Source organism: Oryx dammah, unplaced genomic scaffold, assembly GCF_014754425.2.
Source record: "Oryx dammah isolate SB20612 unplaced genomic scaffold, SCBI_Odam_1.1 HiC_scaffold_3, whole genome shotgun sequence".
Classification (NCBI taxonomy): Eukaryota; Metazoa; Chordata; class Mammalia; order Artiodactyla; family Bovidae; genus Oryx; species Oryx dammah.
Genome location: NW_024070187.1, coordinates 44754579 through 44771784, shown reverse-complemented (window position 1 = coordinate 44771784; position 17206 = coordinate 44754579). Strand labels below are relative to the sequence as shown.

At 46.6% G+C, this 17206-nt stretch overlaps 1 protein-coding gene across 1 annotated transcript in view; it reads left to right on the top strand.

Moving 5' to 3' along the window:
- Positions 1–8577: 8577 nt before the first annotated feature.
- Positions 8578–17206, top strand: part of SEL1L3 (SEL1L family member 3) — a 109786-nt gene continuing 101157 nt past the window's right edge. Inside the window, exon 1 of the mRNA XM_040237972.1 lies at positions 8578–8742. Within this exon, the coding sequence (XP_040093906.1) occupies positions 8578–8742 (165 nt within the window). The remainder of the gene's footprint in view (positions 8743–17206) is intronic.

The window sequence follows — 17206 nt, the reverse complement described above, 5'->3', positions numbered from 1 at the left end:
TGAACTGAAACTGGATTATGAAATGTCTTGATGCTTGGAAAGTGTTTATGCAAATGTAGGGTAAGGAACTCAGCTGAGATGTGAGTCTGGCCCTTTCTCCCAACCATTAGGCTATCCACAAGGAGCTTCAGCATAAGGACTCTGATGTCCAGTTGTGAAGATAAATGAGGGGGAAGAATATAGAAAATGATCTTCAGGACCCAAAAGACAATTTTCACCACCTTTACAGGGCTACGTAGGCTTAGTTCAGGTCCCAAATGACTGAGGTCACTTCCAATACCCCATGTGCTGACCCAGACTCCCCAGAATATGTCCCGGGCATTGATTGCCTGCTGGTCCCAAGTGTCAAGGTCATACCAGAGAGAATGGAGACCACTGACTCACATTCATCTGAGGTGGTTTATAGCCATAAACTTGGAAGGTCGCTTAATGAAGAAAAGCTTTAATAAGCAGCAGTAAGGCATTAAATATTGTACTATTCAGAAGATGGACATGGTTCCTGACCTTCCAGAGCATGGGTTCTAAAGGACACAAGACATGAGCACTGGTATATATTTTATGTGCCTTTTGCACCTGTTTTGGGGGGTTAGCACCAGGGAAGCACTGCATTCTAGTTGATTAGGAGCCACAAGTGTAAATTTCAATTCTGGGCTCAATAGTAATTTTTCCTGAAGGTTTGAATAAATCATCCAATCTGCTTCTGTTTCAACTGTTTCCGGCATTTCTATTTTAATCATTAATTTTGGCTGCTCAGGACCCCAGAGTCACCAAGCCTGTTTGTGACTTAATTTGGGATTGGAATGAGGGAGGAGGCAGAAGATTCACTGGGAACCAAACAGGAGGAAATGGGCTTGAATTCCATTCTGAAAGATTTGGGCCAAATGCAAGGGACATCTCCTTAATGACACCTGCAATTCTTTGGCTCACTCTAGCAAGGCGGATTATAGAATCTGAGCAATTGTAATTTTGGTAAAAATAGGAGAGATTGTCATGTAAGCAGGGTAGTTTAATTTTCATTCTGATTTGTCTGCAAGGAGATGGGTCAGATCAACTATCCATTCAAGTGAATCATAGTACCTCAAGACAAGAAGTGCGTATAATCCACTCTGCTCCTCTTTCTGCTTTGAATGCCAGGAAGCTCAAAGCCAACTACACAGTTCAGTTAAAATATTAAAAATTAGCCCACTGTTTCAGTTATCTATTGCTGTGAACAGACAACCCCCAAACTCAGTGTCTCAAACAGTTTATTTGTATCTGTCATGGGTCAGTGGGTTGACAGGATTTTGCTGGGCAGTGCTTGTTTGGGGATGCTAGTGCAGTTTCAGCATAATGGTGGCTGGGGCTGAAGTCATCTAAAGGCTGAACTAGGGCAAACATGCAGGATGCTTTGCTCATGCATGAGATGGCCAGAATGGCTGGGGCTGGCTACCTGTCTCCCTCCAGATGGCTGGCTTGGACTTTCTCACTTCATGCCAGTGGTCACAGTTCACACATGGCCACTGACTTCCCCGGGCGTCATATTCCTCCCCTGCAAGCTTATAATGGGAGATGTGGTCTACGGGTGGGGTCATCTTTGGAGACATGCTCCCACAGCTATTTATTAACCTTTTATTATTGTTCAGGGTCTCATAGGGGATGTCTTTTTTTGTGAGCTTTTTTTTGAAGTAGACAAGCATGAATAACATCCAGAGGATGCTTGACTCTTTTCTAGGCCTTGATAATGGACAATGCACCCACTTGTGCTACTTTACCCGGCCTTTGCAACACCATGAAGATGGGCAGGCCCACTGATTTCATCCTTATTTTTACAGACATGGAGACAGTTTAGAAAAAGATTAGTCATTTGCCCAGGGTCACACAGCTGGAAGCACAACTGGACAATGGTGTCTGAGCTGGCAGTCCACTTCCTCACGCACCGGGTGGAGCCCTGATAGATACCTAAGTGTAAAACCCAGGAGTGAGTCCCTGACATGCTGCACAACACCTGCTGCTTCTCCAACACCCACTCCCAGCAGGAGTTCAGCGAAGTGGCGTGAGCATGAGTCCTTGGGCAGAACTGAATCCAACCTGGCTCTGGTCCTGCTGCTTCCCAGCTGCGGACCTGGGACCCTTTAAACGACTCAGTTTCTTCATCTGTAAAATGAGATTGCTGATGACGATGCTGCTTATCCCCTCTCAGGGCTCTCATGAGGATTAAATGAATTAATGCATCAAAGTCATACTCGATATGAACTTTAAAAAGAAATTTTTCCATGAAAAGCTACAGAGATAAGTAGCTATTAAGAGGACTCTTGTCTAGCTTTCCTTCCTTTATGCTTTTATTGATTTTATATGGACCTTACTAAGCTTCCAGGATGGTATTGACATTTTACACTTTACTGGATACTGCATATTACCGGATAGATGAAAAGTCCTAAGTCAATGTTAATGACTGCCTGAGTATCACAAATGCAGTTGCAGGATGCAGTTATAAAATATCGTCAAGACTTGTCAACATAATCCACTTCCCATGCTCTCGCATGCATCCATGCTCCCGCTTCAATTATTTACACTGACGTTCTCTCCCTCGGTGCCCAGTGGCTCTCTCCTCTCATTCTCCATCCCGAGCGGATCTGCACATCCACGCCCAACTCCTCTCCACTCTGCTCCTTTTCCACACACACATTCTTCTCAATATGTGCAACCAAAGACATCCTTCCACCTGTGGACATGTGCTCTTGACCTTCCGCATCTCAGAGCATCTTCCTTCCTCAGACCCACCATGTACAAACACTTCTTGCTCACTGAGCCTGAAACGTCTCCCTCCATCTCAGATTCCCCCAAGGATCTGGAGAAGTTTTTCAGCTGTGCCTCAGAAGGGCAAGATGCAGATCTATGTATGAGTGAGGAGGTTCTGGCTGCACCTTCCCGGGGATGCTTAGCTCACAGAGCTCTTCATCAGTGGCCAGAGAGTGGATTTCCCTGCTGCTCACCTGGACACTGCACAGACATCATGGGAGCGGACCAGGGATGACAGCTGGTGCTTAAGGGGACAAGTGTTCCCAACACGGGAGGGAGGAGGCTTGGCTAAGGGAAGCTGCCTGCTTTTTCCCAGCTCAGAGTTGGGGGGAGCATTGAGCTGAATATGCACCTATTCAGAAGGGCAAAGAGCCAAAAATAACTAGGAGCAACAGCATTTCATCTGACAGTCCCAGAAATAGAGCTCATTTCAGAGCTACAGACCAAATGATTCCGAGACCTTCAGCGTCCCCACAGAAATACACAGGGAAAGTCTGAGGTGACACCAAGAGCTTCCATTGCCTCTTCACTACAAATCCTCAGAGAGAGGGCTCTGGGGCCCAAAGGAAGAGTCTGCAGAATCAGAGGCTTGAGGCTTGAAGGATAAGGTCTGGCAACCAAGACACGAGGATGGTACCTGGTGCAATGTTCTAAGGAAGGCAGAAATAGGAAGTAATCAGTCCATATAGAACAGAGATAGAACTGGGATGGAGGGAAGGTAAAGGCTAGGTGTCAAAAGAAAAATGAAGTACTGAACGTTTAAAAACGCCGTGCAGAATTTAGCTGGATCCTGAATGCTGTCCTTGGCAGAAAGAAATCCCATGGTCTCCTGGTCAGAATGGGAATGTGTCTTCTTATAGCCTTCTTCTCTTCTATTTTCATTTTCTGCTCTTCTATTTTGATGTAAAAGGCAAATGTCACAGTTCATTCGTCTTGATTCCAAATATCTGAAATTGCAGAAAGGAAGTCAAGGATGGAAGAAAGAAGGCGGGAAGATGCCAGAGACCTCTGACTGCGGTGGGGGCTGGGGGTGGGGAGGGCGACTGTATTCTAACAGAAGAAAATCAGGGAGAGAGGAACAAACGAAAAAGGAAAAGGAGGAAGGAAGATAAGAAGGAAGGAAGACAGGAGAGGGAAGAGAGAGGAAAAATGGAAAAGGAAGATAGTGGATTTGATTATATTCAAGGAATTTGTTTAGGAATTTTCTATGCAAAGTATGAGAGGGTTACTCAGAGCTGATTAAGACACAACCCCTGCTTTCAAGGAGCTCACAGTCCATCTGATGAGGAGAAATGGACAACAAACTAACTACAGTATAAAGCAGGATTAAAGGGCTGCAGGCAATCCTTAGTGGGAACAGAGAGAAATGACCAGTTGATTTTTTCATAGGTATATTATTTTATTTAGTGGCATTTTAAAATTGAAATGTAGTTGGTTTACAGTAGTGTGTTAGTTTCAGGTATACAGCAAAGTGATTCAGTTTTATATATATATATATTTTTTTCAGATTATTTTTCATTATATTGTATGTGTGTGTGTGTGTGTGAAAGTTACTCGGTCATGTCTGACTCTTTGCAATCCCATGGATTGTAGCCCTTTAATCTACAGGTTCCTCTGTCCGTGGAATTCTCTAGGCAAGAATATTGGAGTGGGTAGCCATTCCCTTCTCCAGGAGATCTTCCCAACCCAGGGCCTGAACCCAGGTCTCCTGCATTGTAGGCAGATTCTTTACTGTTTGAGTTGCTGCTGCTGCTGCTGCTAAGTTACTTCAGTCGTGTCTGACTCTGTGCGACCCCATAGACGGCAGCCCACCCGGCTCCCCCGTCCCTGGGATTCTCCAGGCAAGAACACTGGAGTGGGTTGCCATTTCCTTCTCCAATGCATGAAAGTGAAAAGTGAAAGTGAAGTCTCTTAGTTGTGTCCGACTCTTAGCGACCCCATGGACTGCAGCCCACCAGGCCCTCCGTCCATGGGATTTTCCAGGTAAGAGTACCATTTCCTTCTTGCCAATTCCTTCTCCATTATGATGATGCTAGTTCCTTCCTAATTTTTGCTGGCAAAAATGCCCTGTCTTGTTAATGAAATAATCCTGATAGAAGATTGTGTATAGGGGGTGGGGATTGTGTTTTGTTTGGTGGTTTGGCTTAAATATTTTTACTCGGTAAGTTAATAGTTGGCCAAATGGCATTGCTCTCTGAGATTTTTCTATCTCCAACCATTCCGGCCTGGAGTAGGAAATGGCAACCCACTACAGTATTCTTGCCTGGAAAATTCCATGAACAAAGGAGCCTAGAAGGCTACAGTCCATGGGGTTGCAAAGAGTGGGACATGACTGAGCATGCGTGCACGCGCGCACGCGCGCGCACACACACACACACACAACCATTCCAGAATCTGAGAACTACTGGCCTCGGATGTAACGCAGCATCCAACCAGGCAAGCGGATCCTCCCCAGTCCTTTTCCCTCCAGGACTCTGGGTGCTCCTCCACAGATAAGGGAGGCTGCCATCTTCCTTCCAGACTCTGTTGCCTTTCTCCTTTCCCCTGTTCAGGTATGGAATCGTTCACCTTCCACTGTCTCCTTAGAGAACATGTGATGAACTGACTTATGCTTTGGCAGTAATGAGAGATATCACATTAATACACTTTCTCCAGGGGCCTTCACATTTTAGTGGAGTATTAAAACTTAATTCAAACCAATGAATTGTAATGGTGGAATTTTAAGCCATTCCACGGGGGCAATGGAAAAGAGGCTATTTTTAAATAAAGAGACTTCTTCTGAAACCAGACCACACCCTTCAAATTAATGACACAAACCTCTAGAGAGGAGGCAAGGGCAATAACGGATTTTGTCTTCTGGATCAAAATGTCATAGTCGACTGTGAATAGAAATCCTGACCTTCTCTTTCTCTGCCCCTCTGCAGTACAGAATTAATCAGTCAATCCCATCACCCCCTGCCCTGGACCACAGAGCAACTTGAAAGTCACTTCCAGAGGATCAAATTGTGTTTGGGTCAGTTTTCTGCCTGCCTGCTGCTCCTCAGGATTGCCAGTACCTGGGGTGGAGCCAGACACACAGTAGGAAGGCAGTAGAAGATAACTAAGTGAGACATGGCCTACATCTGGTTAACAAGAGCCCCGTTCCCTAGGGGGTGCCTCCATATTGGCTAGAGTTAGGTAAATTTAAACTCTTAAAGCTCACAAGACTTGAAAGCTTTACATTCTACATATCCTGATTACAAACAACCCAAGAATTCAGTTCCCCAAAGACCAGTCTAAACCATGTATAATGAAGGAGGAGGAAAAATCCAGAGGAAGGTCCTGGAAGACAGATGGGACCCCCAGAAACACTATGAGGTCCAGTTCTCTGGAACTGGAACAGATTGTCTTCCATAAGCATTAAAAAGTACCGACGAACCTATTTTCAGGGCAGCGGACACAGTGGGGGAAGGAGAGGGTGGGACGAACTGGAAAAAAACATCATGGGAACATACTCATTACCATATGTAAAACAGCCAGCCAGTGGGAATTTGCTGTGTGATACAGGGAGCTCAACCTAGTGCTCTGTGACAACCTAGAGGAGTGGAATAGGGTGGAAGATGGGAGGGAGGTTCAAGAGGGAGGGGATATATGTACACCTGTGGCTGACCCATGTTGATATATGGCAAAAAACAACACAATACTGTAAAGCAATTATCCTCCAATTAAAAAAAAATAAAAAAACTACAGTCTACTATACTGATAGAAAAAAATATGTATATAATCTAGGACAAAGCCACCAAATCTTTTATCCCTTTGGACACTTGATAGAATAAATGGTTTTCTACATCACACAGGAGAATTTTAATAGAGCTTTGGGTCTGTGGAAGTGGGACAAGGTATAAAATAAAGAAATCCTCAAACGCTTTAATGTGGTTGCTTCTGGATGAAGGGGGAGCAGAGTGACCCTTTCCTATCAGCCAGTGGTTCTGGAAATGGGGTCTCTGGACTGGCAGCAGCATCACCTCCCAGCTTGGTAGCAAGTCCCAACCAGGACCAGCTGAACCCCAAATTCTAGCTGCCTTGCCCAGCAATGTGGGTTTTAACAAACCCTCCTGGTGACTGCAAGGCAGACTGAAGTTTGAGAACCTGTGACATAAGACTACTTTGCAGCAAGTGACTTGGAGCCAAGAGCCTGACCCAGGGCCACAGCCCTAGGTGACCTAAAAAAAGTAAGGAATGACTCAGCTGAGTTGCTGAGTGTGGACAGGGCTGCACAAGAGATGGCTGAGGGCATATCCAGGCACAGGGGATTCCAAAGCTGGTCTAACCCTACCCTGGGCATCCTCTCTTCACCACCAACTCTCTCCAGATGCCTGTGGGGACTTGACCTGCTATGGTGTCCTCTCAGGCTCCCAATCTATTATTAGTTCCAATCCGCTCAATCCACCAGTGCCAAAGGGAAGCTTCAGAGAACTTTCGAAGGCTGGTTAACTGTTTCACAGCAGCCGCGGGCCCAAGCAATTGTGGGAGCCGTTAGACACAGCCACACGCTTCCCAGAGCCCCAGAGCTGGCGCGAGCTGGGGACCCCTCACTCCAGCCTGGCCCCTTGGCCTGACGGCAGAACTCAGGGCGGCGAGCAGCCATCCCAACCTGAGTCCCCAAGGCCGAGGTTGTGCGGGATTTTTTTTTTTTAAGCTGTTTGTGCACTTCAAGAGCCTCGCCCCTTTCACTTAGGGCTTGAGCACAATTGCACTGGCCTAATTAACTCATTTTCTTTTCCGTCCAAAGTGGAAGCCGCGGCACAGGGATGCAAATCAAATACAAACCCGCTTTGGGCGCCGATACTCCGGACAATTAAAACAAAGAGCTCGGCGGCGGCGGCGGCGGTGCCAGCCGGGCACAAAACCCTCGGGAAGCATCCAGAACGTGCTGAGAACCAGCTGGCAGGGTGGGGCACAACCCGGGCTGAAACTGTGCAGGCAGCGAGGCGGCCCCGCCCCTGCAGGTGGACAGGTGGAGGTTGGCAGGGGTCAAAATCCATCTTAAAGACTGGAAGCTGGGCCGCTGCGAGGCGCGACTCCAGGGGGCACACTCGCCCTGCGCCGGGAGGGAATGGCGCCCTCGCCAAAAAAGCCACCAAACAAAAACCCACTGCACGGGCGGGAACTGGGCTGCGCGACCCGCCGGAGGAGTGGGTGGGAGAGACGGGATGTGCAGGAGAGAGACAGAATGAGAAAAGGAAGGGGAGAGGAAGCGGATTGGGAGAGAAGGGAGAAAGTGGAGGAGGGGAAGGGGGAGGTTAGGAAGAGAGAGGAAAGAGTGAGAGAATTGGGGAGAGGGAAAAATGGGAAAAGGAGGGAGGGGAGAGGGATCGCGGAGAGAAAGAGTGCGGAAGGCGGGCGGGGCGGGGGGCGGTGGTTGGGGAGGAAAGGAAAGAAAGGCAAAGCGGAGCGGGCGGGGAACTGGGGGCAGCGGCCAGGGGGCGGGGCTGGGGTCGGTCCCCACCTGCGTGGGCGCGGGCTGCCCCCTGGGGTGGATGCCCGGGGGCCGCAGGGAGCGGCCGGGAGGCGGGCTGGGCCGGGAGCGGAGGGGAGGGAGGGAACGTGGACTGAGAGGCGGGGAGGAGCCGGCGCTCGGCTGGGGCTGCGGGGGCGGCGACGGCGGGAGCGGCAGTGGAGGCGGCGGCGGGTCCGGCGGCAGGTGGCCCCGCGCGCGGCGGCCGCCCGGCCGGGGGCGGGCGGGAAGGTGGCGCCTCGGGCGGGGGCCGGTCCCTGCACCAGGTGACCTGTTCCGGCCCGGATCCGGGCGGCCTCGCCATGCAGCGGCGCGGCGCGGGGCTCGGGTGGCTACAGCGGCGGCAGCAGCAACCCCCGCCGCCCGCGGTCGGCCCCCGGGCCGCAGCTATGGCACCCCCGGGCGGCGGCGTCCCCCCGGGCCTCGGCGGGCGCCCTGCCTGCGCGATGCTCCTGCTCTGCTACCTGGTGAGCGCCAGACCCTGCCCGGGTCCTCCCCTCCGCGCGGGGCGCCGGGGACGCGGGTGGGGGCGACCAGGGACCTCCGGCTCGCGGGCGGGTACGGCGCGGCTAGTTTTGTCTCTTCCTCGCCGCCGCACCTCGAGCGCTCCCGGCACCTGGGATGGGTACCCGGGGCGTGGAGAGGGGTGCGTGGAGCGGACTTGCGGCGCTGCACTCTCGCCGGGATCCGTTCCTCTTCCTCTGAGACCCGCTCTAGACCCGAGTCAGGTTCCTCTGGAGCCCCGGTCCTGTTCCCCACTTCACCTGGGAGCCTTGCTCCCCGCGTTTCCTCCCTCCCTGCAGCGCACGGCTCTCCTGCTCCCTCCCCGCCAGTCCTGGGCTTCCCTGACAGTCTTCTCGCGGCTCCTTTCCTTCCCGTACCCAACTTCGCCTCTTGCTCTCCGCCAAAGCCACCCGCCTCGACCCTCCTTTTAGTTTCCACCCGGTCTTCATGGCCCGGACCGTTTTGTGCGGACGCACCGGGCGAGGAGCCTAGTATTTCCAGCGCTCTTCAACTCCTCCATGGTCACTCCAGCCAAGTTGCGGATGCCAGAAAGAAATCTAGTTCTTTGTAACACGCTTACCGCCAGAATGGAGACTTCAGCTGCGTCTTGAGCATTATTTCAGAGAACACACTTGGCTCATGCATGTTCCGTTTACAGTTTGCACACTTCTTGGCTTCTGCTTTAGCCATCAACTAAATGGCAGTAACCTATTATTTAAAACCAACTCATTTAAAATATCGGAGTAATTTAGACCCTCAGAACAAGGTGGGGAAATAGTCCTCAATTCCTTCGGTAGCTTTCTTTCTTCTGCTTTGAATTCTCCTAAACTATAGTAAATTTGAAGGAGGGAACACCCTTTCTGTCCAGCCAGCCTACCTTATGTTCCAGGATCCCGCAAAAATCTTGGGTTATCTTGCCATATATTACTGTAAATAAATGAAATGGAAAATGCTGAATCATGAAACTGATGTAATAGGAAATTCACAGAATACTAAAAAGAAAAAAAATGAGCAGTGTCATTGTCCAGAATTATTTTCATTTATGTGGCATTGTCATTATTCGGAGACTTTTCTTTTTGGAGGATAAAACTGCTTAAGAACTGGCAGGAATTAGAATTTGATTCCAGAGAAACTTGTCATCCAGCCCAAGTTTCTTTTGATACTCTTTACTTCTTGGATGTTTCACTCCCTGAAGCAAGAGGATGTAAAAATGCAAGTTGTAATTCTGCTTTAGTATCTACCTGTTGAGCAGCCCATGTTTTCCCTCATATTATAAAATAAGCCAGTACCAGGTTTTGTGGTTGGCTTTAGTTCATGTTTTTATAAGACGTTGTCAGTTGACATGAATGATTTTTTTCACCCAGGAGATATTATTATTTAATATTTATGGCACAGGGTTATAGCACACAGGCTCATAAATAAAACCGCCATAACAAATGACAGGGTTTCAGCGTAAACAGATGATTCCCGTCCACAATGCACTGGTTACCCACAGAGGCAGAAATGGTGTGGTAGAGCACTGGGTGAAACATTAATGGACAGGCGATCAGGAAAGTTCCACGTGGAAATCCCAAGACCTGGCAAGGAGACTGCTTCTTGACAGTTACAAGAAATTAAAAAAAAAAAACAAGAGCAATAAAAGCCTAAGTGGTCCACAGGAACAGAGACAGATGATGGAGCAAGTGTAAAAGTTCTCTATGGACCAGGGGGGATTTGAAAGAACCGATCACAGAGAGGAGAAAAATGATGCTATGGACAGAATATGGTGAGTTAGTGAAGTGGTAAGGTAGGGCTCCAAAAAGAAAGATTATAGAAAATACTGTAAGGTGGAAAATAACTAGAGCATAGATGAATGTCTTGGCAGACAGGGAATGAATTTTGGAATTATCTTGGAAAGGGAAATGTCAGTGCTTCTAGACTGTGTGTGCTTCCTTCAGATGAGCTTCAGATATGCTACTGTAAAAGAAAAATGATTTGGATAAACAAGAAAGCCATTTTGCAACTGAATGAGAAAGTTTTGCAAAACCCAGAGAAGCAGAAGTGTGACTTGAAAGGTGGGCTTAACCTTTTGTTCTAAAGGTCTAGCCGTTGGCTAGAGATTTTGTTCTAGAGGTTTGTGCTACCAGAGAAACTGCTGAAAGGTAACCCCTCTTGACATTGGAGAAATTCAATTGCAAATTGGGGAAAATGTAAAACAGCTGCATGAAAAACATGGAACAACTGAGAAAGTGCATAATTGTGTACATCTTGTATATCTAGGGATGCTTCCTAGAGAAAGTGATTGGTCAGGACAGAGAGGTGGACAGGTGGAGGGTAGAGAGCAGAAAAGCTAAGCAGAACCTCAGAAATATGGAGACACTGGAAGAAGAAAGCTTATTGCCTTCTGGATTTTGCTGCTTGTAACCCATTCCCCTCATTCATAGATGTATGGCCCATTAGTAAAGTTCTCAAAATTAGCAGCTACTGTGAAATGGGCCAGGATGTGAGGTCATGTCTAAAGTAGCTTAAAATATACAAAGCAGGAAGCCTAGCCACAGAGTAGAAGCAGAATGCTAAAGAGAAAAAAAACAAAACAAAACAAAAGGTAAAGTCAGGAGATATTTGCCATCGCAGTGGAGAGGTAAAGGATGGAGTCCTTGTACAGTCCAGAGGCAGCTGGCCGAGTTCAGCACTTGAGTCTGTATGAACATGTGTCCATGAGTATAGCCAAGTGTGCCTTGGAATGTATTCCAAAGACAAACTGTCGGTGATCTGGGGACTGATTCCTCTTTTGTGTCATCCTTACCTACATGCTTGTTTACAAGGGCTGAAGGTCAGAGTGGCTTTCTAAACAAATGCCTTTAAGCTCCTGCCCTCATGGGGGACATGCTTCCTGGAGCCAGGGTCCTGAGGTGATGGGCACATTCCTCTTCCACTGGCTGGGACAGAATAACCTTCAGGAGCAGCCCAAGAACAGTACTGTGACTGTAGCTAGGATACTGCCAAAGCATGAATAATTGTGACGAGGCCTGAAAGATAAGTCACGGAACGATGCCAGGCAGATTTCTGAAAAGATGATCCCTGGTTCCAGCAGCTGCCAAAAAAATTCTGAGGTCGCCAAAGGTCAAGATGCAGAGAGCCTCCTCAGAGAGGCTGAGGCCCTTGAAAACAAAAGGTAATGGAAACCGCTTCCACTGGGGTCACGGGTGCTGCCTGGTATGGTCCGTGGAGTTCTTGCTCAGCTTCACAGACCCCCTTGCCAGTCTCAGTCATTGTTAACTCTTACCTTCCTCCAGACGTGACTAGAGTGACCTGAGCCTGCCCAGCCTCATCTGTGGCAGTGGCGCTTGGAGAAGGTAGTTCTGTCTGATCCGAACTCTAGTCTCGAATGTATAATTGTTTTTCTTAAATGGGAAAACAAATCTCACAGCGGCTGGTATTGGTGTCATCTGTAGAGCTGAAATATTCCGAGCGGACATTTGTACTTGTGAGACAACCAGAGGACAAAGAAACAAAAGTGCATTAGCGTCGCAGATGTATGTGGGGCTCATTAGCAGACAGTGACTGTGACAGAGTCTGGTACAGAATTCTCCGTAAGCGGCCACAGACCGTCAGTTATCCCTTTAGAAGTATTCATTAATTCCTTCTTTGTGTAACACAGGACCTCCGAAGTTCAAAACAAGATATAGAGGCCCTCAATTATCCAGTTTGTGCAAGTAATTATGCATGTCTGAAATGCACGACCATCCTCAAACTTCACATCAGCCAATAGCTTCCGCATGCCTCCCAGCCACAGCCCCCAAAAGCTCCCAAATGGCGGTGTTTGCCTCCTGCTTTCTCTTCCTTCTGGTTGCCTGTTGGCAACAGTGTAGGAGCCACTAGTTGGCTGAACGAAGCAGCTGGAGGGAAGGTAGAAGAGAAGGTGTAAAAAACCCAGGCAGTTTATGGAGAAGATGGATAGAGTGGAGTAGACCATAAATAGCCTGAAGCAAATTCAGTTACCCTGTTTATTGCTCATCCCATTCCCTGGGGAAAAGGACTGAGGGGCAGGAGGGCAAGCAGGATGTGAGGAACTGCTGAGGAGGTTCTGCTTTGGCGGCTTAGTATTGGTTTCCTCGCTTCACCCGAAGAAGGGCTGACCCGGACTGTGGAGTCAGCTCAGTGCAGCGTGTGTGTTTGTGAGTAAGATAATGTCTCCCCTCCCCACACGTAATGCATGAATGGTGATCTGATGGCATTTTAACCTGTCACCCCCCACTTTTAAGATGAGAGTGAGCCAAGTCCCGAGACTATCCCACCTGTAACCAGAAGGTGGTGACAGGCAAAGACGTAAGTGAGTGCATTTTAGGCATCGTTTTGGGTGTTTCTGTGAGGCAGGAGGCACACCACCACAGGCTTTGGAGTCGGCAGCTATGGATTTGAATTTTGGTTCTGCTTTTTAGTAGCTGGTTGCTGTTGGGCAAGTTATTTACCCTCTCTGAATCCATTCTATTTCCTCTTCTGTTAACTGGAATGCTGTGTCCCTCATGGAGCTGCTGTGAGGTTAGAGGGGAGACCTTCTGTGCAACTTAGTGTGAGAGGATGAGGTTAGAAGTGAATGAGAAGACTTAACTGCATTTGTCCCAGTGTCCAGCACATAGTAGGTACTCAGTGAAATGAAACTAAACCAACCTTGTTTACCCTCCTGTAATGTGTGTTAGAAAGAAACAGCATATCAAAGAATATTAAATAGGAGAGAGGAGTATTGGGTCAGCAAGGAGTATTGATCATTATTGTGATGGCTTTTCTCTAGCCAGCTCTCAGTTTGGGAAGGCACTTGGGTCAGCTGGGAAATGTTTCTCTAGGCTTGTCTTAACCTTGAAGTCCGTGTTGACGTCATTGTTCATTCTGCTTAATGGCATGCTTTGTTGACATAAACAGAATTTTTGCTTATTTCTAGTTGGCAGAAGTCATAAACAAGGGCCTTCTAAGTCAATGCAGTTGCCCTTTTGACCTATGGAAAGTTTGATCCAGCCAGTTTGGAGACAGGGTGCTCAAGAGCCAAGGTTTTCCTAGGAGCCCATGGGGTAGAATAAACAGGGATGAGAAAAACAGTCAAGTGTTGTTTATAATCAGATATATTCATGTGCATGTGTAAGTGTAAATGAATTTTCCACAGCGAGGTGTAAAGTGACGAGAGTTAAGATTTTCTAATCTCTCTGCCCCTTCCTTAGCTAATAAGTGTATCGTATAGAGAGAAGAACCAAGTTTTCTCAGCTCTTTGGAACAAGTGAAGGTTATTTGAATAGTTTCCTTTTATTGATTTTTAAAGGAATGAGATGCACTCATCCTAAAAAAAGTTTAGGTGGCTTTGATAGATTTTTTTTGTTCATCCAAAAGATATATAAGTTCATCTGTTTCTTGATTCTCAGGCTGAATGAAATGCAGTTAGGTTTCCAATTTGGGGTCTATTATTAGGAACATACACAAATGACCCATTTCTTTCTTTCTTTTTTAAAAATTACAAAACACACATAATTAGACAAAGACAAAGGAATCTGTTTTGTGACTCTGTGGACTGTTGTCAAGTTTGACTTTGATTAGGGCTTCCTTCTGGTATAAACAGATGTTTCAGGGCTTGAGCCCAGCTCCATTGTGTGTGGGTGGAGCATGGACGTGGCTGCCTAAATGATCATTTGAGGGGCACAGCAATGTCCTTTACACCCCAACTATGTTGCTTATGAGCTGCAGGGCATTTGGCCTTGTTTTTAAGGCATGATCTCCCCAAAGCTGGCATAGAAATGCAGATATATGACGTTACTGCAGTATTTTTTTCATTATCCCATTAACATGGATGAACTTGCCAGATGAGGAGTCCAACAGAGGCTAGAGGGACAGGAAATCTAAAATTTTTTAATTTGTATTTTTGGCATGTAGAAATGGAAAAGTTCTAGACTGTAGGGCAGTTGTCTGAAAGATATGGGAGAAGTCCACCCCAAAGGAACATGATGAGTGCTGGAGTGCCACCTTCTCTGACCTCACTCACAGTCCTCCAGGTCAGCTCTAACACCTGGGGGCCCGGTGAGATGCCAGAGGCTAAGGGCTCTTTGGAAGGAGATGAATGAGGCTGGATGGAAAACATGGAAGGAAGTGACAATCCACCTCCATGACCAAAGAACTTGTGGATGTCAGGAAAGGGTGGTAGGAACTCAAGATTGGATCTAGTCCTTTGAATTATATGCAGGTGCCTCCGGGACTGTGGGGCAGTTGATCCGAGTTGGACCATTGAGGCTTCTGGCAAAAATGCCCATGTCTGGTACTTTATTTCAGCAAGAAACACTTAGCCAAACTCTATATGTGCCGAGCTCTGTCTTAGAAGCTGGAGACATAACAATGAATAAGACATGGACTCTGATTTTATAATATCTAAAGAAAGGAACAGTTGGGGTAATTTTTAGCTTATGTTAATGCAACCTGGCATGTGAAAATACCTATGAAGGTTGGACACGTGTCATGCCTGTAGCTGAAACTCTTCAAGTTAATTGCCTTATTCTCCTGGCAGAAAATAGCTCATAACCACACACATGACTTGAGCCAGGAAATCAGCTTCAGCTTAATCAATATTTAGAGTGTGATGTGTCACTAATCGGTGTTGGTTTTGTACATAACAGAGGTAGCCACGGCTCACGGTGTAGCAGCTGCACACTGGGTCTGCTCCAACTCACAAGATGCCAGCTGCCTACATCACATAGGTGCCCACAAGACTGAAGATTGTAACACTTTCTTGGGGGATTTAAACCATGGTCTTCAAACCACTTACAGTGACTCTGAGGTCCTCTTTGGGGCCAGCACATCCCATCATATTAAGAATATTGCCCTATCCCTGATGTTGCTCTTCTGTTCCCCAGATGACACTCATACTTCTCAAATCATCTGTGTCAGTCCATGAAATTCTATCTTTTCTCAGCCTAACTCCAACTTATTGTCTTAGATTTTTAGCGAAAGAAACATTAGCAAGACGTCAACATGCCCACAAGAGACCCTTGGCAAAATAACAAATCAAACCTCATCAATCACACATATAGGAAATGATGCCTGATTGGGTTATTCATCTCATCTCTCCTATGTGATTATTCCTTTAAAAAGTGTATCTCTGTGTTCTTTAAAACTCTAACACTTTAAGTGGTCTTTGTTGATTATTGTATGATCTTGTCATCTTTCCAAATGGCTGTAATTCAAAATAATGACATGAGAACACATTTTCATAAAAATGACAAAATAATATCTAATGATACAAAAACTCTATCTAGAGTAAAGGCTTGACAATCTACAACAGTGATCTGCAAGCTATGGCCCCTGGGCCAATCTGGCCTGCTGCCTTTTTCTGTAAACAGGATTGCAGTGGGCGACAGCCATGCTCACTGGCTTTGTGTGTTGTCAGTGGCTGCTTTCTAGATACCGCACTAGGTGAACGTTGAGTGGCAGAGAAACCCTAAATAATTACCATGTGGTCCTTTTTTTACAGGAAATGTCTCTGACTTCAAATCTAGAATAGTACTATTGGGTAGAAATATCACGTGAGCCACAAATCCGAGCCATATAATCACATTTTAGTGATGCATTTTATTTGACTCACTTATTACAACATGAAATCAGTATAAAAATTATTAATGCAATGTTTTTCATCCTTTTCTGTCTTCAGTCTTTGAAATCCATTGTATCTTTTACACTTATAGCACATCTCAGTTTAAGTGCTTAGTATGACTTGTGGCTACTATACCAGATAGCACACATCCAGAACCTGTCAACCTGGAATATACTTTTAGTTCACTTGAGATTCTGAAGCCAGTGAGAATAAAATGATCTTCAAATGAGTATATGGAGGTTTCCTTAAAAACAGAATTTCAAGGGAAGGTCTCTGAGAGAATACCCCATACCTTCTTCATTCTCCTCTGTCACCACCCATCGCCACAATGAGGAGCCTGGGGTGTGGAAAGTTGTGTGTTACCAAGGTAAAGTGAAACTATATTTAACTTAATACTGCACTTACTAACACAGAAAATGGGCTGGGGGATTTTTAGCAATAAGATGTAAACTAATGAACATTATTATTAACTGCACTTTCCAAATGAAATGTAAGGAAATCAGACAGCTCTGTTTAAAAGAGGTTTTTTACTGGAGTTCCTAGCATCAGCAATAAAAGTGCGATTTAAAGAATCTACCATATGATCCAGCAATCCCACTACTGGGCATGTACCCTAAGAATACTGTAGTCGAAAGAGATGCATGTGCCCCAGTGTTTGTTGCAGCACTTTTTACAATAACTAGGGCATGGAAGTAGCCTAAATGTCCATCAATAGATGAATGGATATGGAAATTGTGGTACATACGTACAATGGAATGTTACTCAGCTTTAAAAAAGAAGGCATTTGAGTCAGTCCTAATGAGCTGAATGAACCTAGAGCGTAT